This window comes from Neoarius graeffei, chromosome 3 (assembly GCF_027579695.1).
Source record: "Neoarius graeffei isolate fNeoGra1 chromosome 3, fNeoGra1.pri, whole genome shotgun sequence".
Classification (NCBI taxonomy): Eukaryota; Metazoa; Chordata; class Actinopteri; order Siluriformes; family Ariidae; genus Neoarius; species Neoarius graeffei.
Window position 1 is genome coordinate 25,029,917 of NC_083571.1, and position 24,487 is coordinate 25,054,403.

General features: G+C 40.8%; 1 protein-coding gene across 10 annotated transcripts in view; it reads left to right on the forward strand.

The window, feature by feature from the left end:
• Positions 1 to 24,487, forward strand: part of limch1a (LIM and calponin homology domains 1a) — a 169,631-nt gene that overhangs the window by 106,332 nt on the left and 38,812 nt on the right. For 7 of the 10 annotated variants that reach the window (XM_060916533.1, XM_060916536.1, XM_060916537.1 and 4 more), the window contains 9 exons: positions 1,501 to 1,878; positions 3,389 to 3,727; positions 7,077 to 7,313; positions 9,927 to 9,965; positions 10,372 to 10,504; positions 10,784 to 10,938; positions 13,114 to 13,867; positions 20,392 to 20,683; positions 21,513 to 21,631. In XM_060916533.1, coding sequence (XP_060772516.1) covers positions 1,501 to 1,878; positions 3,389 to 3,727; positions 7,077 to 7,313; positions 9,927 to 9,965; positions 10,372 to 10,504; positions 10,784 to 10,938; positions 13,114 to 13,867; positions 20,392 to 20,683; positions 21,513 to 21,631 — 2,446 coding nt within the window. The remainder of the gene's footprint in view (positions 1 to 1,500; positions 1,879 to 3,388; positions 3,728 to 7,076; positions 7,314 to 9,926; positions 9,966 to 10,371; positions 10,505 to 10,783; positions 10,939 to 13,113; positions 13,868 to 20,391; positions 20,684 to 21,512; positions 21,632 to 24,487) is intronic. The other 3 variants (XM_060916539.1, XM_060916541.1, XM_060916542.1) reach the window with 3 other exon arrangements.

Genomic DNA, 24,487 nt, shown 5'->3' on the forward strand with positions numbered 1-24,487 from the left:
TTGTCTCCTCAGTCCCCAGACGTTTACAGACTGTTGTAAAGAGAAAAGGGGATGTCTCACAGTGGTAAACATGGCCTTGTCCCAACTTTTTTGAGATGTGTTGTTGTCATGAAATTTAAAATCACCTAATTTTTCTATTTAAATGATACATTTTCTCAGTTTAAACATTTGATATGTCCTCTATGTTCTATTCTGAATAAAATATGGAATTTTGAAACTTCCACATCATTGGATTCCGTTTTTATTTACAATTTGTACTTTGTCCCAACTTTTTTGGAATCGGGGTTGTATACGCTCACTGGCCATTTTATTCAGTACACCCATCCACCTGCTGTTTTCTGCAGTTCTTTAATCAGCCGATCCCTTGACAGCAGCACACTGCATAAAATCATACAGATACAAATCAAGAGCTTCAGTTAATGTTCACTTCAAACATCAGAAAGGGAAAAATTGTGATCTCAAAGTGTTATTTTCACTTGGTGCCAGATGGACTGGCTTGAGTGTTTCAGAAACTGCTGATCTCCTGGGGTTTTCACACACAACAGTTACTAGAGTTTACACAGAATGATGTGAAAAACAAAAAACATTGAGTGAGCGACAGTTCTGTGGGTGGAAACAAACGCCTTGTTGATAAGAGAGGTCAGAGGAAAATGGACAAATTGGTTCAAGCTGCCAGGAAGGATATAGTAACTCATATAATCACTCTTTACAACCGTGTTGAGCAGAAAAGCATCTCTACATGCAACAGCAGTAGAACACATTGGGTTCCACTCCTGCAGCCAAGAACAGCAATCTTAGAATCAAGAACAAGTTCCTATTAAATTGGCCAGTGAATGTACAGTACCTCATGTTAATTTGGAATCAGTACAAAATTCCATCAAGAGAAATATTGTCTGAAGTTAAGATCTCGTCTCCTGAGAGACAACAAGTTCCATAGATTTGTGTTCATTTCCATTGCTCAAATCATGCATGTGACATGCATTTTATGTTCCTTTCTTTGTACAGCAAAATGTGTCAATTTTTTTTTTCTGGAATAAGCACAGACACTACAGATGCAGTGCTTCAAGATTTCGTTGAAGAATGCTTGAGGTTTACTGATTGATTGATTGATTGATTGATTGATTGATTGATAGGATTATAGTTTTAACTGCAATCTCAGTAAACTGATACCATACACTTTGCATGTATTTGGCTTGAGGGAGTAAAAGAGGAGCAGTTTAATGGCACTTTTGGGGCATGACTGTCTGACTGGCTTGTGTGAGAGAATAAGAAAAGAAGCTTTGGAGTGTAGCTACAGTTAGAAGTGTGTGTTGTGTGGGTATTGAGGTGGAGGAAGTGGGACAATATCTAATTGTGTATATCTGTATTGAGATGAGACCATCCTTAGACTGGACTGCATTTTCTTTTGCCTGTACCTCTATTTTCTACTTCTGTGTGTCTCTGTACTCATCCTTTCTCTCCATTTTCCCTCTATATTCACCGTTCTCATAACCATGTCAGCTCAAGCACACCAACCTCACCCCTCAAGTCCTCGCAGCGTTCTCTTTCTGACCCCAAACACCCTTTGACCCTTGCTGAGCGTGAAGCACTTGAGCTGCGGCTGGCTGAGAAGGCGAGGGATGAGAAGGAGTATGAGGAACAGGAAGAGGCGGAAGAGAAAGAAAGACAGCCTGACTTAAAGAAGGATGACATGATGGCCCGGCGGACTGGAGTGTTTCAGAAAGCGAGTGTAAAAGTGCATAATCAGTTCCTCCCAATGCCTCGCTCTAAGAAAGAAACACATCCAGATGAATTGGTTCAGAAAGACAGCAAGAGTGTATCCAGAGATCCGTTCTTGGATAGAAACATAAAAACAAAGCGATTCAAAGTGGGACAAAGGTGGGCTTGCATGGTGTGGGGTATGCGTCAGAGTAAACTGTCTAACCTTATGTCAAAAATTGCCATAGGTTTAAAGACAAACATTTTTAAGAGTCAGTGATATAATTACTTGTATCATGCTGTGCGTGTTTGCTAACATTCGTTTTCTTTTTAAATAAAGTGTTGAAGAGTGAGCTGATTAACTAGCTGGCTAACTAACGCTAGCCTTCTCTAGCATGAATTATTAAATATCCATTAATGTGTGTTATTACTTAATATGGCTTAAATATGGGGAAAATTTGATTGTTGGTAAATTGGTATTTGGTAAATTGTTGCCATATGGCAACAATGCACAAAGCTAGAAAGTGCTAAAAAAATTAATTTTTCCTTAAAACCTTACCTTTTTTCCTTAAAGATCTTAATTGTACTCAGTGAAACTCATAAGCAAATATTTTCACTGCTAAACTAATATAAATCCAGCTGTAATTTGGGCTGTATGGTAATAATAACATGGTATCAACACAGTGACACAGTTCCATTCAGTTCCAATTACCATATTATCTCTCCATTTATTTGCAAACTGGGAAACATTTACAATGTCTTATAAGACTACAAAATGTCTAAAATTACAAAAACAAACATAAATAATGTGGGGTTTTTTTTACTTCAAAATATTATCAAAAGTTGAAAATCCACTCTTAGAGTGCTCTAGTTTTATGTAAACCTATTACATTATAGTCACTTGAATGGGCACACTTGAATTACATATTTGCATGTTGTTGCCATATGGCAACAATTACATTTTTTCATCTTACAAAAAAATTAAATACAGCTATTTACTTACCACAGATAGTATTTGATTTTTTTTTTCTTTAATGATTTTTGTCTCAATACTGAACAATGTTTCAAGCTTGACAGTCCTTGGGTGATGACTTTGACAATGTCAAGTGTCTGCTGAAAAGAGAAGTGCTACCAGCATTTCCTGGTCATGTAACATGAAAATTATGTTTCATAGCAAAAGAAAGGTCCCCTTTTTCAAAAATAAATAGTAAAGCATAGGTTTTCTGGTACTGCTTATGAGAAAAATGTGAAACTAATTGTTGCCATATGGCAACACCATGCAGTAGAGTGCTAGCGAGCAAGTTACACTTGACTTGTACTACATTAGATACATTCAGCCTTGAGATTTACTTCTCGTCACTTACTAGCGGAGAATGTACTGTATGATTGTTAATCAAGTGATGATATTTTGAATTGCCTATGATATGTTGTGTAGCCAGTTCGTTCCTACACTACATACTCATAAATAGCAGCTTCATACCCTTGTGTTTAGGGGGAAGTGCAGTTTGGTTTGGTGTGATCTTGGCATGACTTGATGGATCTACTGTACTAGTAAACACTAACTGAACTTCTAGGCATGAGTTGACACATTTGTGAGTTGATTTGTGGGAGTTTTTGTCTTACATCATGACATTTTTTAGTGGGATGGTCTTTGTGTATTTGTGTTTAAGACTAAGCACTCTTTTAACAGAGTTGAACATGTAAAACCTGAGCCAAAGGTCCCATCATCTGCCACTCAAAAGGAGCCAGAAGTTCTTGGTTCAATTTTGATCCATGCTGAGGTTCACTGTGACAGTTACAATTATCCTGATAATGATGATGAGTACAATAATAGAAGTCCTCTCCCTAACTTGGATAAAGATGACATGCTTGCAAGGAAGACAGGCTCATACCAAAAACCAAGTGGGAATCAGTTTAATGCCTTTCTGCCTAAACCTGGAGGTGTCAATGGCAAAAAGAAGTCTGTGAGTGGGCAATGCCAGTCAAACCTCAAAACCAGTGGACAAGAAAAGAAAAACACTCAGGAGAGGTTAGGCACTTAACAGAGAAGAGTGTACATGAATGAATGTGTTTTTCATACAAATCACATGCTTTTAATGTCCGTGTAAAATTATTTATGGGTGACAATTGAATGGCAGTACTTCTGAAATTTATAAACTGAGATTAAGATTGTGGCTGAATGTGATTGGCTAGACTGTAATATCACAGCGATATAGATGAACATTGCATTGGCTGTGATTCTGTTTGATTAACTTGCGATGAAATTGCTTGTACCTTGGATTTCTTAAACCTTCTTCACAATGACTCTAACTATATTTCCCTGTGTTGGATTTTATGTGGATTTAGTTTTGACTTTCATGACCCTTGCTTGTCGTTGCATGCTTGACTGGGTGCTCCATTGCTGTGATGTGTATGTAGCACTCCTGACTGCTAGTTTTTATTCCAACCTTTGTGTTTCATTGGGTATTGTTCTTCTTACTTTTGTCTTGCACTTGTTTCTAGTCAAACATAGGGCATTTTTCACTGTACACTAAAAACAGAAATTGACCAAGCAGGAACCAGTAGAGGTAACTGGAACTTGATGGGAAAGCATCTCTGCTTCTACCGTATGCGTCCCCAACCTGTGGACTGTAAACTTAAAAGGTTGTACCACCAGATACCAATGGGTTCATGTGGTAGAGCCATTTCAGAGGTGCTTGGCCTTCTGTCCAGTCTGTTAGTCTGCGAAACAAAATGGAGGGTGAAATCAAATAAATGAACTAAGTGACCCAGGAAAGATTTGCCATTGTAAGGATCTAATGCTTCCTTTTTATTTAGGTCAGTCAGCAGGTTGGCAAGAACCTAAAAGTTTGGAACAAACCTATATCATCATCTACCCTGCCCCAGACTCTGTCTCACCTTTTTGGTCTTGGAGCATAAGCAGATCTCAGGTGACCCCTAGGTGACGAGCCCTGGGGTTGTAACGAAAAGCATTTCCCTGCAGCTTTTTGGAAATAATGTGCACCACAGTGTCTTGAGTGTCTTTATTCACTCTGTATAGTTTATTTCTTGTCACGCAAGAACAGATTTAACAAAAATACATATCTAGAAATGGTAGTGAGAAAGTTTGATTTAAGGGTGGGTGTGAGCATAGCGACAAACAAGCTCGGTGGCAAATTTCAATCAGCCATCACAACTTCAACTCTTTGTGAATGTGGAGCTCAAAGTATTGGTGGACACTGAAAGCATGCAAATGGTATAATAGCTCTAATCTAGATGAATGAAAAGTCATAAAATAAAACACCAGTTATGTATGTATCTGTATATCACATATTGCAGATTACATGCAGTAAAAACAAACACTCTTTTGCAAGGCAAATATGGTTCAGTTAAACATAAATTCCAAAGAGTCTCTCGAGACATTGTTGATCCTCTGGATGTTAAATGTGCATAGACTAGAAATTTGGAAGACTGTGGGTGTAGCTTTGTACATACTCATTTTCACCACAGTTCTTGTGCCAAGGTTTTATAAGACTGTCTACAGACACGTATTCTCCTGAGGAATTCTTGGTCTGGTTGCTGCTCTTTAAGCCACCTCTCATATTAGCGTTTTCTTTCCTGTGCACTGTACTGGTGGTTGGGCCACCAGTGCATGTAGGACTACTGGCTGTGGTGACCTCTTCTTGCCAACATGAAAAGTGAATGTTCACATGACTCATCCCTGAGTTTGTGACACGTGGTCCTCTATCTATCTCTATGCCATCAGTCAGCATGTTGGGTTGGAGGCACCGCACACTGCTGGTTAGGAGTCTGATGATGAACTGCTCCAGGACCTTCTCTGAGTTCTCATGGTCTGTTCATTCTGCAGGAGTCAAGGATTCTCTTTGTGATGTACATAAACAGAGGAAGAGACCAAACAAGATCTAACACTTTTATAAGTGGCTACAATTAGAAAATGAGAATACAGATACTAAGGTTGTTCTAAATGAAGGTGAAAGGTTGCGCCCCCCCCAAGTTTCATCCAGAAGCATTGCCTTGGGTGTCTTCACTGTAGGCCAACCCACACAAACATAGCCTTCCTTACACCTAGTTCTCAGGTGGCAGACTATGAACAGAAACCTGAGCCAGGTCCATGCTGAGGCAGTGCTCTGGAACATGTCCAGGTATGCCTCAAATTCAACCAAGGGTGTAGTATTGGTCAGGGAGAAAGTGCACACAGGTGGAGTTGAGGGCTGTTCAAAATGACTTGGCCAGCAGCTTATGAATCCACAATTTTAGCAAATGTATCCTGTTTTTAGATTTACAGACTGAGGACTGTTGCTCCAGCAGTTCCAGAGGGGACTGAATGTCTTGGGCAAGAAGACTCTGCTTCATCTCTGCTTTGTGTCATTATCTTAGCTAGTCTCATGTTTCAAAATCTTGCAAGATGCTACTAAGTGAACACAACAGCCCCAGGGGTAACAGTGTCAAGTGCAAGACCAAGAATGTTTATTGATGCTCTGCTCAAAGCCATTGTAACAAAAACCATGAATACCCTATTTGCCCATGAAGAGGCTTTTAAACTGAGTCACATTTTACTAAAGATTTTGGTCCTTTTGTTCCTGAGATGTCTTCAAGGGTGCTATCTGTGCTGTTGCACATTGTCTGGTATATTGTTGGTCACCAATGAGCATTGAACAGCACATCTAGCCCCACCCTCAAGTGCCATTTGTTTATACTGGTACAAAAACAGTATCTATAGTTGGTCCTTCAGCATCTGTGGTTGGTCCCTACTCCATGCCACTGGTTAGAAGTCAGATGAAGGAGTCCAGCACCTCCTCTGAGTTCTCATTGTCTGGCCATTCTGCAGGAGTCAGGGATTCTCTAGGTGAAGTACATGGACAAGATCTAATCTTACTGTCTGGTGTCGTATTGGCAACCAGTGAGCAATGAACAGTCCATCTAGCACCACCCCAAGTGTCATTTGTTCCTGTCAGTACAAAAACAGTATAAATGGAATATTTTGTACTGTACTAGTGACCAAAGGGGAAAAAATGCCATGGTGCAAAATGTTCTGGTAATATATGCAGTGGAAAAGGCCTTGGGCTCTTAGGTGCTTGGATTCTAGTATCTTGCCTCACTTGGAAGTAATTTTGAATAATACTTGTAATAAATACTTTAATTTCAGCCTGCCCTAATCATGGATCAGATTTTTGTTAACATCTTTGTAATGTTTGTTTTCAAGGCATGGCAATGAAGTTTTAAGTAAGCCTAAGCATACATGTTCATTTGTGACTAATTTGAGGTCTTTTTTGCTTCTCCAAATAACCTTCAGCGTCTGTGGTTGGCCTGAACTTGAAATACATAACAGAGTGCTGCATCTTGGAAAATGATATTTCTCTTCCCATCTTTTGCTTCAGTAACCATGGCTACAATCTCAGCCCCACCCCTAGATCTGTGACCCCGCCCCCAGCAGATGTTGATGACATTCCCAGAAAATGCCCTCAAATTCTGGATGTACAGAAAGCAGACACTGTGGGCATGATGGATGGGGAAATTGATGTTGTGGGCGGGGCCCAGGCACAAAGCCCTTTACCTTTACCTGACCCTGATACACAGCACACGTGTTGCTTAGATGATGATGTTTTCCCCCTGACGTGAGGAGCTCCTTAACCCTCTCAAACAGATATACATATACACACACACAAACAATATTTTCCTTCTTGTACTTAAATACATCACCTGTCTGACCCCAAACTGCCAACAATCCCACATTCAACCAGTTTTGTTATATACTATAGGGTCTGAATAGAAGTCTGAGTCCAATACCATGAACTGTTTTAATTTCATGTTATCAAGAAGTAATGCAAATATGTAATCAGTTTATATGCTATGTTCTGGACATTAAGACACATTTTTTATTATTTTATTTTTTTTAAATTACCTTAATTGGAATAGGTCCATCCAAAAGGCCCAAAGGGGGATTATGTTGTGGCGATTTCCATCCATTTGTCTGTCCGTCCAGCCATCCCGGGAAGGCTACTCACCTTCTGAAATCAGCTCCTCTCACAATTTTTGGAGGAATTTCACAAAACTTGGCAGGATTCTTTGTTATATGTTGATAATACACATATTGTAATTTCGTTAAATTGGGTCACATTTTACCAGAGTTACAGCCTTTGATTAACAAAATTATACTTTGACAATTTCATGAGAGTGTGTTTTCCTTCTGAAATCAACTCCTCTCACAGTTTGTGGAGGAATTTCACCAAACTTGGCAAAAGGCATTGTTGTCTGACAGTTATATGCAGATTGAAATTTCGTTTAATTTGGGCAAATTTTACCAGAGTTATGCCCCCGATTATTAACAAACTTGTACTTTGGCAGTTTCATCAAGGTGCGCTTGCTTTCTGAAATCAACTCCGCTCACAATTTTTATTATCCCCCGCTGGCCGAAAGGCCCGAAGGGGGATTATGTCATGGCAGTGTCCGTCCGTCCATCTATCTGTCCATCCGTCTGTCCCAGGAAGGGTACTCACTTTGTGAAATCAACTCCTCTCATAATTTTTGTAGGAATTTCACAAAACTTGACAGGATTCTTTGTTATATGTCGTGAATACGCATACTGCAATTTCGTTCAATTCAGTTGCATTTTACCAGAGTTATGGCCTAGTTGCCAGCAGGGGATATTGTGCTCTCAGAGCACTCTTGTTGCATTAGATGTGCACCAAGACTTATGGAAAATGTATGGAAAGGTATACTAAGGTATGCTATGAATAGCTTAGTGCTAACAGAATACCGAAAAGCCCATAGCTGTGCTATCTGAAATTAGTAGTGCTACTATAATTAGTGGAATTAAAAATGTATTAAGAAATGCTGTCTAATGACTCACAGGTGTGGTAAAAGTACCCAAATTCTTTACTCAAATAAAAGTGCAATTACTCATTGGAAATAAATACTCTGGTAACAAATGAAATGTTGCTTCAAATTCTAAAATATAAACTCTTAAATTCACTTTTCAAAGTATATTTGCCTTGTTTTGATTATGTGATGCCATTTAATTGAAAAAAGAAAAAAAAAAAAAAAAATATATATATATATATATATATATATATATATATATATATATATATATATATATATAATTATAACAGCACATTGAGTTTTATGAGTTAAATGTTATGAGTTAAATGTAAATTTTATGAGTTAAATGTTATTGTTACTACTGCTTTTCATTAGTAAGAACAATTATTTTTCGACCTATAGTACAAAAATGATCATTATATAATGAAATACTTTGTAAATATTATATGACTTTGGGGGGGGGGGGGGGGGGGCGGTACGGTGGTGTAGTGGTTAGCACTGTCACCTCACAGCAAGAAGGCTCTGGGTTCGAACCCAGTGGCTGACGGGGGCCTTTCTGTGCGGAGTTTGCGTGTTCTCCCCGTGTCCGAGTGGGTTTCCTCCGGGTGCTCCGGTTTCCCCCACAGTCCAAAGACATGCAGGTTAGGTTAACTGGTGGCTCTAAATTGACCGTAGGTGTGAATGTGAGTGTGAATGGTTGTCTGTGTCTATGTGTCAGCCCTGCGATAACCTGGCGACTTGTCCAGGGTGTACCCCGCCTTTCGCCCGTAGTCAGCTGGGATAGGCTCCAGCTTGCCTGCGGCCCTGTAGAACAGGATGAGTGGCTACAGATAATGGATGGATGGATGGATGGATATTACTTTTGGATAACTAATGAAATCAAAATAGTTATTTATCATAGAATCAGACTTCTGGACTCTATACTAGTCTTTGCTAAACTAAAGCAGGTATGCATTTGCATGTTTTATGTGACACAATTCTCAAAGGATGATGAATCTTGTTTCATTTCAGTTTCACTGATCATAAATCATGTGTGTTTGAATCGAAGTATGTAAGCAGCTGTACATAGCTGTTTATATATTCACTGCAGGAGACTGATATCTGAATTATGTAATTATGAAAATGCATTTGAGTAATTAAAAGTGATTCTGTGTTATGTGAAGCTTGTGCATGGATACACGTTGTTCTATCTACTAGTGTATTGTGTCTCAATCTCATAGAAATTATCTAGAAAAGAAGCTAACGTTTGGATTTTCAGCTTGTGTTATACAATGAACTTATTACTATTGTTAATATTATTAGGGGTCCAAGCACGACAAATGCTTGAACCCTATTATTATAATTATTATTTTTATTGCTTTTATCAAATGCTCACAATCTTCTTCCTTTAATTTTTAATGTTCTAGATTCAGTCACAAGGCTTCTAGTGTTTCTGATGAAACCGAGTAAGTCCCTGTTTTTTGTCACCACTTCTGTTGACCTTTTGCTCTCTGTGACCTGCTGAAGAATTACGATTTTTGCATGTCAATAACGTCCTTCACTCATGCATCCAAAAAGAGATGTAGATGTTATCTAGACTTATCTTCAGTCCAGATAAGTTTACACTAGCACATACACTCGGTTTTACACACTCTAGCATACACAGTAGTATGATGATGATGATTATGAGAATGTATTTTAAAGAGTGTTGCCTAATTTGTGACTTGTTTCATTATTTAATTTCCTTTTCTTTCTGCATCCTTCGCTGGATTTTAACCTTTAAACCTCGGCTCAAGGTCTCGTTCTGCACCCGGCCTTGGACTTGTGTGTATGCTGTTAACAGTTTTGTTCCGCGTCATTTGTTGTTTACAGAAGCATCAGTTTGATTGACATGCGTGACGAAGAGGAGGATGTGGACTCGCTGTCACCACATGGCCAAACACGACACGAGAGGCTGCACAACCAGTACAACAAACTCAAAGAGGAGGAAGACCATTGGCAGGATGTGAGTCACATCTGTATGAATGCAATGTGCAACAGTATGAAGGAAAAAAACAGGATGCAAACATATCTATTCACATATAAAGCGCTGTCTGCTTATGGAAAAACTCCATACATTGTCTCGTTGTCTCGTATATAAGTAAGGAGTAAACATGACACAGACGTGTTGAAAATAATCAGTGATGGGGTAGTGTGGTAACAGTCTGGGTAACAGTCTTTCCTGTTACCCAGAAACCACAAAGCTTGCCATCCTGAAGACTTATCCTTCTGTGTGTGTTTATAGGATCTAGCTCGGTGGAAGAATCGAAGACGCAGTGCCTCTCAGGACCTGATCAGGAAAGAGGAAGAGAGGAAGATGATGGAAAAACTGATGACCTCGGAGGGAGGTTCTCATCGCAGGAAGAGCATCAAAACTTACAAAGAGATTGTTGAGGAGAAGTAAGGGGCCATCCCAATAATCCACCCGTGCTCTCTTTTTATGTCTGTTGCCCCTTTTCCACCAAAGCAGTTCCAGGGCTGGTTCGGGGCCAGTGCTTAGTTTGGAACTGGGTTTTCTGTTTCCACTGACAAAGAACTGGCTCTGGGGCCAGAAAAACCAGTTCCAGGCTAGCACCAACTCTCTGCTGGGCCAGAGGAAAGAACCGCTTACGTCGGGGGGGGGGGGGGGGGGGGGGGGGGGGGGGTTAGCGGAGTTGCTAAGACCAACAACAATAACAAGACCGTGAAAGATCGCCATTTTTAAGCGACGAGAAGCAGCAGCTGTACAAACGCGAAGTCACCCATTATTATTGTTGTTGTTGCCGCTGCTGCTTCTTCCGTGTTGTTTTTGCTTTGATATTTGTGCCAAGGTTTATGTAAACGTAGCGCCGTAACTGACGTATACAGCGACATAATGACATATACAGCGACGTAATGACGTGGCTCTGCTTAGCACCGCGAGCTATGGAAAAGCAAACTGGTTCTCAGCTGGCTCGCAAGTTGAACGAGTTGTGAACCAGCACCATCACTGGCTCCGAACCAGCCCTGGAACTGATTTGGTGGAAAAGGGGTATGAGTCTTTGTTCTCTGCATGTTGTCTTCGTTCTTTCATACTTAATTAAAATACATGTATACGCCAATCAGCCATAACATTAAAACCACTGGCAGGTGAAGTGAATAACATTGATTATCTCATTACAGTGGCACCTGTCAAGGGGTGGGATATATGAGGCAGCAAGAGAACAGTCAGTTCTTGAAATTGATGTGTTGGAAGCAGGAAAAATGGGCAAGCATAAGGATCTGAGTGACTTTAACAAGGGCCAAATTGTGATGGCGAGATGAGTGGGTCTGAGCATCTCCAAAATGGCACATTTTGTGGGGTGTTAGAGCTACTGTAGCACAGACTGCTGAAAAAGTTCATGAACGGCATCAGCATTAACTTTTTCAGCAGTTTGTGCTACAGTAGCTTTTCTGTGGGATTGGATCATATGGGCTAGCCTTCGTGCCCGATGCGAATCAGTGAGCCTTCGACACCCATGACCCTGTCGCCAGTTCACCAGTTATCCTTCCTTGGACCACTTTTGGTAGGTACTAACCACTGTATACCAGGAACACCCCACAAGATGTGCCATTTTGGAGATGCTCAGACCCAGTCATCTAGCCATCACAATTTGGCCCTTGTCAAAGTCACTCAGATCCTTACACTTGCTCATTTTTCCTGCTTCCGACATATCAACTTCACAAACTGACTGTTCTCCTGCTGCCTAATATATCCCACCCCTTGACAGGTATCACTGTAATGAGATAATCAATGTTATTCACTTCGCCTATTAGTGGTTGTAATGTTATGGCTGATCCGTGTATAATAAGATTATTTAGGGTTGGAGCATCACACACATCACATCATCTCTAGCCGCTTTATCCTTCTACAGGGTCGCAGGCAAGCTGGAGCCTATCCCAGCTGACTACGGGCGAAAGGCGGGGTACACCCTGGACAAGTCGCCAGGTCATCACAGGGCTGACACATAGACACAGACAACCATTCACACTCACATTCACACCTACGGTCAATTTACAGTCACCAGTTAACCTAACCTGCATGTCTTTGGACTGTGGGGGAAACCGGAGCACCCGGAGGAAACCCACGCGGACACGGGGAGAACATGCAAACTCCGCACAGAAAGGCCCTCGCCGGCCCCGGGGCTCGAACCCAGGACCTTCTCGCTGTGAGGCGACAGCGCTAACCACTACACCACCGTGCCGCCCGGGTTGGAGCATTTCCCTATAAATATGTATACATTTTAATATTCATACAAATTCATACAGAGCTTTACCATGACCTTTGTTTTTATTCACATATGATAGCTAACAAATACATGGTGAATATGTGGGGAGGTTAAACACTATTCTTGCTGCAGTTGTAAAAGTGGACCTGCAGTGTGTTGTGAGTCCTAACTGACCTTCAGAAACAACACATTGCAAGATATTGCATCATATTTTCATATCCTTGGATTCTCTTTCAGCCTGCATTGTGTATAAAGCATGAATATTAAAGTTAAATCTTATAATTTGTGAAGTGTTATAATTATTTGTGTCCTCTCTCTCTCTCTCTCTCTCTCTCTGCACTTGCTGTAGGGAGCGTCGAGAGCAAGAGCTGCACGAGTTATACTGCCAAGCCTCGACTCCTGAAGAGAAAGCAGCCATATTGCAGCGCTATGCTCTCCGTTTCACCATCAGCGACGCCATATTGGAGAAACTCCAGCTTCCAAAACTCCCTTCTGTCGCAAAACTCCAATCTGCATACACCCTGAGCGAAGAAGCCGAAATTTCCGAGTCTCCATCACTCACTGAAATAGAAACAGATTCCAGTAGCCAGTATCTTAAAGAGATAACACACACTGTAATGCACAGCCACATCAACTCTCCAGATTTATCACCTATCCAAGACTCCAAAACTCCAGAAATTCCCCTCTCACCAGCACGAGACTCCAACACTCCAGAAGTCCAACTTTCTCCAGCACGAGACTCCAACACTCCAGAAGTCCAACTTTCTCCAGCACGAGACTCCAACACTCCAGAAGCCCAACTTTCTCCAGCACGAGACTCCAACACTCCAGAAGTCCAACTTTCTCCAGTCCGAGACTCCAACAGTCCAGAAGTCCCACTGTCTTCAGTACAAGAATCCAAAACTCCAGACGTCTCCTTCTCACCTTCCTGTGACTCCAAAATCTTAGAAGCCCCTATTTCTCCTATCAGAACAATCAAAACTCCTGAGGTTTCTGTCTCGCCTGTTCGGATACCCCCTGCGCCATCCAGACCTGTGCCATTACTAACACCGAAACCATACAGCCAGCCCAAATTTAATCAGGCTTCTTTTAAGCAAGTTAAGGTAAAAGATATATATATATAATTTTTATTCCAAACAATAGGGTTCAAAAGTACTAGGGGTGTGACACAATGCCACTGTCTATATTTTTATCTGTATTTATCCCATTTCCACTGAAGTGGAAATGGGATCTTGAAATTGCTTAGGTTTAGTGTCATAGTAGTAGTTAGACAAGGGTTATTTCTCACTCAGTTTTCAAGATATCTGGATGAAACTTGGTGTTCATATAGGTAGTGACCATCTGTGATCTCCATATCATGAATGATGTCACATGACATCATTACATCATTTTATGATGCCATAAAATTTTCAGGAATGGCTATGAATGGGACCAGCTGGTACAGTACCAGGACAAGCTAGACAAAATTTTTTCGTGCCATCTTCCATGGCCATTGAAAATATGTGACCTAATATTGACCTAGGTCAAAGGTCAATAGGTCAAAACTATAAATATTAATTAAAACATATATCTAATCTTACCTTAATACTTTTTTGCACTCATCTGACCTCTGACCTTGACCCTTTGCCAGAATTAAGTTAAGCGTTAAACTGCTACTCCTCCCTCACTTTTTCATGAATTTTCACCAAATTGGGTACAGAGAACCTATTTGCGGGGCTTCAAAATAATTTGCATTGGTTCAGCGATTTGGCCTATTTTTACTGAGTTGCGTGACCTTGAACTTGTCAATTAGGTGACTCTATAGCAGAAAGTCAGAGTTTTGTCTATTTTTCATGGTCTTTGAGCTAGCCTTGCTCCTTTGCCATAGAAAAACATGTTTTAATTAATATTTATAGTTTTGACCTATTGACCTTTGACCTAGGTCAATATTAGGTCACATATTTCAATGGCCTATATCTCAAAAACGGAGCAAGATAAGGCCATAGTTACTATTAACCATGAATAGGAAGCCATATATGGACTTTCTTTTGGCACCAAAAAAAAAAAACATTTTCACCTGGAGTGACCTTGAAAGGTCACATCGGTGACCCCCATATTTCAAAGGCCTGTATCTCATAAACTGTTCTAGACAGGTCCATAGTTACTATTAATCATGAATAGGAACTCATATATTGACTTTCTTTTGGCACCAAAAAATTTGATCAACCTTATCAACCTTGTCAAATCAATGACCTGCATATTTTCAGTGCCTTTTATTATGAGAACGGTGCGAGATAGGGCCATAGTTACTATGGATCATGTAAGTCATACAGTGGTGCTTGAAAGTTTGCGAACCGTTTAGAATTTTCTATATTTCTGCATAAATATGACCGAAAACATCATCAGATTTTCACACAAGTCCTAAAAGTAGATAAAGAGAACCCAGTTAAACAAATGAGACAAAAATATTATACTTGGTCATTTATTTATCGAGGAAAATGATCTAATATTACATATCTGTGAGTGGCAAAAGTATGTGAACCTCTAGGATTAGCAGTTAATTTGAAGGTGAAATTAGAGTCAGGTGTTTTTAGTCAATGGGATGACAATCAGGTGTGAGTGGGCACCCTGTTTTATTTAAAGAACAGGGATCTATCAAAGTCTGATCTTCACAACACATGTTTGTGGAAGTGTATCATGGCACGAACAAAGGAGATTTCTGAGGACCTCAGAAAAAGCGTTGTTGATGCTCATCAGGCTGGAAAAGGTTACAAAACCATCTCTAAAGAGTTTGGACTCCACCAATCCACAGTCAGACAGATTGTGTACAAATGGAGGAAATTCAAGACCATTGTTACCCTCCCCAGGAGTAGTCAACCAACAAAGATCACTCCAAGAGCAAGGCATGTAATAGTCGGAAGGTCACAAAGGACCCCAGGGTAACTTCTAAGCAACTGAAGGCCTCTCTCACATTGGCTAATGTTAATGTTCATGAGTCCACCATCAGGAGAACACTGAACAACAATGGTGTGCATGGCAGGGTTGCAAGGAGAAAGCCACTGCTCTCCAAAAAGAACATTGCTGCTCGTCTGCAGTTTGCTAAAGATCATGTGGACAAGCCAGAAGGCTATTGGAAAAATGTTTTATGGATGGATGAGACCAAAATAGAACTTTTTGGTTTAAATGAGAAGCGTTATGTTTGGAGAAAGGAAAACACTGCATTCCAGCATAAGAACCTTATCCCATCTGTGAAACATGGCGGTGGTAGTATCATGGTTTGGGTGTGTTTTGCTGCATCTGGGCTAGGACTGCTTACCATCATTGATGGAATAATGAAATCTGAATTATACCAGCAAATTCTAAAGGAAAATGTCAGGACATCTGTCCCTGAACTGAATCTCAAGAGAAGGTGGGTCATGCAGCAAGACAACGACCCTAAGCACACAAGTCGTTCTACCAAAGAATGGTTAAAGAAGAATAAAGTTAATGTTTTGGAATGGCCCAGTCAAAGTCCTGACCTTAATCCAATCGAAATGTTGTGGAAGGACCTGAAGCGAGCAGTTCATGTGAGGAAACCCACCAACTTCCCAGAGTTGAAGCTGTTCTGTACGGAGGAATGGGCTAAAATTCCTCCAAGCCGGTGTGCAGGACTGATCAACAGTTACTGGAAACGTTTAGTTGCAGTTATTGCTGCACAAGGGGGTTACACCAGATACTGAAAGCAAAGGTTCACATACTTTTGCCACTCACAGATATGTAATATTGGATCATTTTCCTCAATAAATAAATGACCAAGTACAATATTTTTGTCTCATTTGTTTAACTGGGTTCTCTTTATCTACTTTTAGGACTTGTATGAAAATCTTATGATGTTTTAGGTCATATTTATGCAGAAATGTAGACAATTCTAAAGGGTTCACAAACTTTCAAGCACCACTGTATATGGGCTTTCATTAGGGAACATTAGTTTTGCCCTGGAGTGGCCTTGACAGGTCAGATCAATGATCTGCATATTTTTCACTGACCTGCATCAAGAAATTGGTGAAAGATAAGAACTTAGTTAATATTATTAACAATGTTAGTATTATATCCTTTTCCCTTTGGAATCAGATTCCAGACAAGTGGCCTCATTTCTCTTACTTCTGTGATCTTGACCTTTGTCCCAAGGCCTCAGGTGTGAAAATGTGATACCACTGTGCCCTTGGTACAGTACCTCTAGTTAAACCTGTTGTTGCTTTTTAAAATATGAACTCCTCCACAAAGCACTAGGAAAAATTGAAAATCCCACCATAGTCTGTAAATTCTTTTTCTGACAGTTGGTTAGTATTTTTGTTTGTATACACCTGCAATATTTTCAAATTATTAGTTTAACTAATTGGCGGCACGGTGGTGTAGTAGCGCTGTCGCCTCACAGCAAGAAGGTTCGGGTTCGATCCCCGTGGCCGGCGAGGGCCTTTCTGTGCGGAGTTTGCATGTTCTCCCCGTGTCCGCGTGGGTTTCCTCCGGGTGCTCCGGTTTCCCCCACAGTCCAAAGACATGCAGGTTAGGTTAACTGGTGACTCTAAATTGACCGTAGGTGTGAATGTGAGTGTGAATGGTTGTCTGTGTCTATGTGTCAGCCCTGTGATGACCTGGCGACTTGTCCAGGGTGTACCCCGCCTTTCGCCCATAGTCAGCTGGGATAGGCTCCAGCTTGCCTGCGACCCTGTAGAACAGGATAAAGCGGCTAGAGATGATGAGATGAGAAGATGAGATGAGTTTAACTAATTAATATTAACTAATAGTCAGTTCTATTTGCCAGAATATGAACAAACTAGTAGCCTAATTTAAACCTTGACCAGGCAGTTACTAAGGATACCAGAAATGCATCACACATCATTGTATGTTCATGAGAATAATCTGTTCTTTCTTGGATATGCAAGACTCCTTGCTCACATGAGCATGAAAGTAAAAACCTCCTGCTCTCATGACTTATTCGTTGCTACCCGATGGATCCCAGTCCAGATGCAAACTTATAATGAGCACACTAATTGAGATAATAAGTGTTACTCATTATGCCACAGCCTTGTTAATGCTCAGTTCTGATTGGTCAGAAGGTGTTGATTGATTTTATGTAACAGCAGCTCTGTAACAGTCAATGGTGCCGGCCATTAGGTTGATATAACCCTGATCATTCTAATATGTTAATATGTTAATAATTGAGGGCGGATGCTTCACATTAACAGATTAAATAAAAGTGTGTAATTGCTGATATGGGACAAATCAAGTTTTTTTAAAATCTATATAAGATGTCTACATGTATCTAAGGACAAACTCTCTTGACCAAAAAAGTATATAATCTTGTTTGAAAATGCTTTTTTTAATTGGCAAAATTGTGCTAAACAGACAGGGGTGGGTTTCCCGAAAGCCTCTTAAAGCTAAGAGCATCTTTGATTACTTCTTAAGATCCATCGTCAGGCTAATGTGGTTTTCCTGAACGACACAAAATGCACATGCACCTCCGAGGGACTCTCACAATCAACGGGTGGAAACTGGTGTTGAATCTGCTGCCGGTGTTCAATTATTTTCCTTGTACATTGCAAGTACATTGAGTTAATTATTAAATGCATATATACAAAACATTATGAATATCTTTCAATATGTTATGGAATTACGTTTGGATATTGTAATGTCACATTAATATCGCCACATTTTAATCAAATTTAACTCTATTAAGCGAGGGATTATCTCATTTAGTGCCATAAATTAGACAAATTTCTGCACCTCTAACATTGTGTGTGTGTGTGTGTGTGTGTGTGTGTGTGAGAGAGAGAGAGAGAGAGAGAGAGAAAGGTTTTGATTTGTGTCTACCGAAGGAGGTTGAATTGAATGAACTTTCTTTTATATAAAATCATATATATATTATATATAGGGCGGCACGGTGGTGTAGTGGTTAGTACTGTCGCCTCACAGCAAGAAGGTCCGGGTTCGAGCCCTGTGGCCGACAAGGGCCTTTCTGTGCGGAGTTTGCATGTTCTCCCCGTGTCCGCGTGGGTTTCCTCCGGGTGCTCCGGTTTCCCCCACAGTCCAAAGACATGCAGGTTAGGTTAACTGGTGACTCTAAATTGACCGTAGGTGTGAATGTGAGTGTGAATGGTTGTCTGTGTCTATGTGTCAGCCCTGTGATGACCTGGCGACTTGTCCAGGGTGTACCCCGCCTTTCGCCCGTAGTCAGCTGGGATAGGCTCCAGCTTGCCTGCGACCCTGTAGAACAGGATAAAGCGGCTACAGATAATGAGATTATATATATATATATATATATATATATATATATATATATGAATATATGATAAAAGTATATGTTTGGCATGCATGAGTGACTGTTTGAGGCAGAATCTCTCAGATATGCGTGAGACAGAATTCCTACATTCCTAGATCATACTTTTATGAGTGGGAAGACATTTACTGAATTATTTAGCTTATTATTTGCTCGTTCTTTCATGTGAACGTTTGTTCATTTAAAGCTAGACTTCCTTTCGATTTCATAAAATCGGTGAAATTTAGTTTCCTCTGAAATTTGGTCATTGTGATGCATGTTTATTTCTGTAATATCTCACAAAATATCAGGCCATTCTGTGCCTGGGAAGTTATTTAATTTGAGGGGATTCCCGAGCAAATAATGTGCATGAAATCGCTCGCTTCGCGCAATCAAACAGACAGAGGAAGTCCGTGTGCGCATGCGCAGGTTTACCTTTGACAGTCCACTGACAGTTACATCATCCTGTTGCTAAACGAACAGATGATCACACCGAGGTCCTCGCTGACTGCCAATATTTATCAGTTTGGTCCTGCATTTCCTTTCCTTCTCAACATAACGTCTTTTCTTCTCGCTTTCCCTTACTGTCACCGGTCTTTCATGTTTCATTCGCACGCTCACGTCCTCCATTTTTCTCTCCTGTTTCAAATTTGTATCCCACAATGTCTTGCGCGAATGGGGAAATCCCACCACATCATGCATGACGTAGTATCTTCTATTTTTAAAAAACTAATAAAATTGGAAGTCTGCGATTCTAATTCAGCAGCTTTCGGTCCACTAAACAAAAATAATTGGGTGTCGGGGGAAATTATTTTTATGACCTACACTTGAAAAATCTGAAAGGCAGACTGCCTTTAATTAAAAAACACACTTGGAATGAAAAATGTTACTGTCCAAAAATGCAAAATAGTTTCAATTATTAATTACCACATTATATATGTAACGCTTAATGACGATACAATATATTAACCTATTTTTAACACTTTAACGATATATTAACATATTATTATATTGCATTGGTTTTTGCTTAAAAACAAGCGCCATGCAACCTCATCGACTGATGCCTTTAGTAACTACAGTACGAATGTCTTTAGCAACTACTAATGCCTATATCGAGGACGCGCCATTGCAAAGACGCTCTGAGAAAGGCTGCTCTTAAGAGACCTCCTTACAAATGAGTTTGGGAAAACCAGGTACAGAAACAACGTTCGTTGCTTGAGAATGTCTCTAAACTCGCTCTTTAGCCCTAAAGGGCAACATTATTGGGAAACCCACCCCAGTTCTTGTATATTCATCTACAGGTTTGCCCTTCACTTACTGTATTTTATGTTCGCTGTGTTTGTTTTGCTTCAGACTGATGGACTGATGCGTGTGAACGGTGACTCCATTGTCGAGGACACAAGAGAGAGTCCGGTGAGACCGGTTTCCTTCACCCCAACACCACCAAAACCAGCAAGTCAGAGTCCTCCGCAAATGTCAGAAATCTCAGCAGGAAGTGAAACCACAGTGCAGGAGTGCACTCAGACCCCACCTGTTCAAAAAACCGAACATGTTAAAGAAGAGAACAACAGTCACGGCAGTCCTCTTAAAAGGAGTAGTACAGAGGACAAGACTTCCAAAACTCTCATGGATTCAGAAATAACAGGTTGGAGAATTTTCTGCTCGTTGAAATAAAAAGCCTCAGTTTGTATTGTCTCATTTCATCTGAATGTGCTAATCTTGCTCATGTTGGAAATTCGGTCTGTGTTTCACCTCTTATTTATACCCCAGTGAAACAGGAAGCCATGGATAACTGCATGAGAAGTAAAATATGAGTGGGAATGTATCTCAGTTACATTTTGTTCATTAGAATTTTTAGGTGCCAGTAATTGTGATCCATGAGGGTTACAAAATACAATATATATTTGTTGATAAAAGGATTTTATTTTCACTTAGATGTATTAGAATATCTGTTTGTTTTTAAATGTAAGATTACACCAATTAACCACAAAGACATGTTTCCGTTATCCATCTTTACCAAGGGTGCCAATAATTATGTAGTTGGCTGTAATACACACACACAGAATGTAATGATTGTTTAAAAAAACGTCTCTAGGAGTATTGCTATAAACTGACATCATAGAATTTTCTATCCGCATCAATCTTTCAGCGTCACATGAAAGTCAACGCTAGTACTATTTATAGTAGTGTTAGTAAATAAGCCTTTGTCAGTGATTATGTCAGTAGCCATAAAGTGCATATATATGTGTTATGTAGCCCTATGAATACTGACTAACCTTAGGTGAGGTGTTACTGCTGTCTCTAGATGACAGAATTGTCTCGAGACCTACTGTATATTGTCTTTGATATATTAAGACAACTTGATTTCTCAAAACATTGTTGATATCATTTACGCCTGGAGTTGTCCAGAGATGTCTCAGCACGCCTTGAGACGTTGCCAATGACTCAGCGTGTTGTTTTTTTGCTTGTCACAGAGAAACAGACAATCCCTGATACAGCAGTGAAGCACAACTGTGTGGTGAAGACGACCATTGTGACAGAGCTTCGAGAAACACACTCACTCCCTACAACAGATGCTCCTATTGCTGACCAGGTATACAGTAGCTCATACTTTTATTTGGCCTAATGCAAAAAATCCACTTTAGTAAGGATTTGGTAAGCGTTCTAATTTTGGTGGCGCTCAATGGGCCATTAAACTGTAAGACTAATTCATGTCTTTTAAAGCATTTATTCTAAAGACATTAGAATACACATACTCTTAAAGCAGAATGTAGGACATTTAGGCAGATGGATATAGGAAAAGCTATGAGAACTAACATCTACCACAAGCAGATGTGGACCATCCATCCATCCATTATCTGTAGCCACTTATCCTGTTCTACAGAGTTGCAGGCCTATCCCAGCTGACTATGGGCGAGAGGCGGGGTACACCCTGGACAAGTCGCCAGGTCATTGCAGGGCTGACACACATGCCCCTTTTCCACCAAAGCAGTTCCAGGGCTGGTTCGGGCCAGTGCTTAGTTTGGAACCGGGTTTTCTGTTTCCACTGACAAAGAACTGGCTCTGGGGCCAGAAAAACCGGTTCCAGGCTAGCACCAACTCTCTGCTGGGCCAGAGGAAAGAACCGCTTACGTCAGCGGAGTTATTAAAACCAACAACAATAACAAGACCGTGAAAGATCACCATTTTTAAGCGACGAGAAGCAGCAGCTGTACAAACGCGAAGTCATCCATTATTATTATTGTTGTTGCCGCTGCTGCTTCTTCCGTGTTGTTTTTGCTTTGATATTCGTGCCAAGGTTTATGTAAACGTAGCGCCGTAACTGACGTATACAGCGACGTAACTGACGTATACAGCGACGTAATGACGTGGCTCCGCTTAGCACTGCGAGCTATGGAAAAGCAAACTGGTTCTCAGCTGGCTCGCAAGTTGGACGAGTTGTGAACCAGCACTGGCTCCGAACCAGCCCTGGAACTGATTTGGTGGAAAAGGGGTAACAGAGACAAACAACCATTCACACTTATGGTCAATTTAGAACCACCAATTAGTCAAGTCAAGTCAAGTTTATTTGTATAGCGCTTTTAACAATAAACATTGTCGCAAAGCGGCTTTACAGAATTTTAACGACTTAAAACATGAGCTAATTTTATCCCTAATCTATCCCCAATGAGCAAGCCTGTGGCGACGGTGGCAAGGAAAAACTCCCTCAGACGACATGAGGAAGAAACCTCGAGAGGAACCAGACTCAAAAGGGAACCCATCCTCATTTGGGCAACAACAGACAGCCTGACTATAATATTAACAGTTTTAACATGAGGACAGTTTCGTTGATGTTATAGCTCTTCATTGATGGAAACTTGAGTGCAAAACTGTTCATGATAACTGCAGTCCTAAAGTTAGCAAGACAACTGTAGTCCTCAGCCATAAAAGCATTACTGTAAGAGTCCAGAGCATCCTCCAGGTATAACCCTCAACTATCCTCATGGGGCCGTCCTTCACAGGAGCAATGCGATAAAACTCCGACCAGACACAGGGCACCAGGATGGACCAAGCAGGCCCGAGGGGCAGAAGAGGCCAGCATCTCAATCCCAGGACCAACATGTAACTCAGAGGGACAGATTTGGGGGGGGGGGAAGAGAGAGAGAAAGAAAACACATGTTAGGTATGCCCTAAAAATGACAAGTATTAAGTCTGTGTGGTAGGCTCACAGAGACGAGAGTCTTGACATCAGGCATAACACACAACAATGGCATGTTAATATGGTAAAAAATATCATGACCTGCTCTGGCTGGATGCTTGATTGGGTGATGGGAGCACACTCCTCAGCAATGATGAGATGAAGATGGGACCCTTAGGGCTGGCCAAGACAATTCAGTTACATTTCACCGGGTCTGGGACATGCGACAGAAGTCTGATGGCTGATTCCCTGCAGGCTACGATAGCCAGTCGAGGTCTCCACCAAAAGATTTCCTGTTAACTCCATGTAACTCAGAGGGACAGATTTGGGGGGGGGAAGAAAACGCAGGTTGTTAGGTATGCCCAATGTCACCTGAATAAGTAGGAGCAGTATACATATTGCACCAAGTACAAGCAGGGACTCCGGCAACTAACTATGACAGCATAACTAAAAGGAGAGAGCCAGAAGGTAACACAGGCATGAGGGAGCCCTGGGACATAAAGCAGCCAGCCACTACACCGTCAACAAACTCGAGTGAGCAAGCAAGTGGGGACTGACAGCATCCATACATCCCAGTTTACCAAAACACTCTATGTCTGAGGACCCTCCAGATCTACTCCTTTACCTCATAAACACCATTAACAAAAGGCTTGACTAAACAGATATGTTTTCAGCCTAGACTTAAATGCTGAGACTGAGTCTGATTCCCGAACATTACTTGGAAGGCTGTTCCATAACTGTGGGGCTTTGTAAGAAAAGGCTCTGCCCCCTGATGTAGCCTTCACTATACGAGGTACCAGCAGATAGCCTGCACCTTTTGATCTAAGTAGGTGTGGCGGGTCATAGAGGAGCAGAAGCTCACTCAGGTACTGTGGTGCGAGACCATTCAGTGCTTTAAAGGTCAATAGTAGTATTTTATAATCAATACGAAATTTGATTGGGAGCCAATGCAGTGTGGATAAGACAGGCGTGATGTGGTCATATTTTCTAGTTCTAGTAAGGACTCTTGCTGCTGCATTTTGAACTAACTGGAGCTTATTTATGCATTTATTGGAACATCCAGACAGTAAGGCATTACAATAATCCAACCTGGAGGTAACAAAAGCATGGACTAGTTTTTCTGCGTCATGCAATGACATTAAATTTCTTATCTTTGCAATATTTCTGAGATGAAAGAAAGCTATCCGGGTGATGTTATTAATGTGAGTTTCGAATGAAAGACTGGGGTCAATAATCACTCCGAGGTCTTTTACTGCTGCACGTGAAGAAACA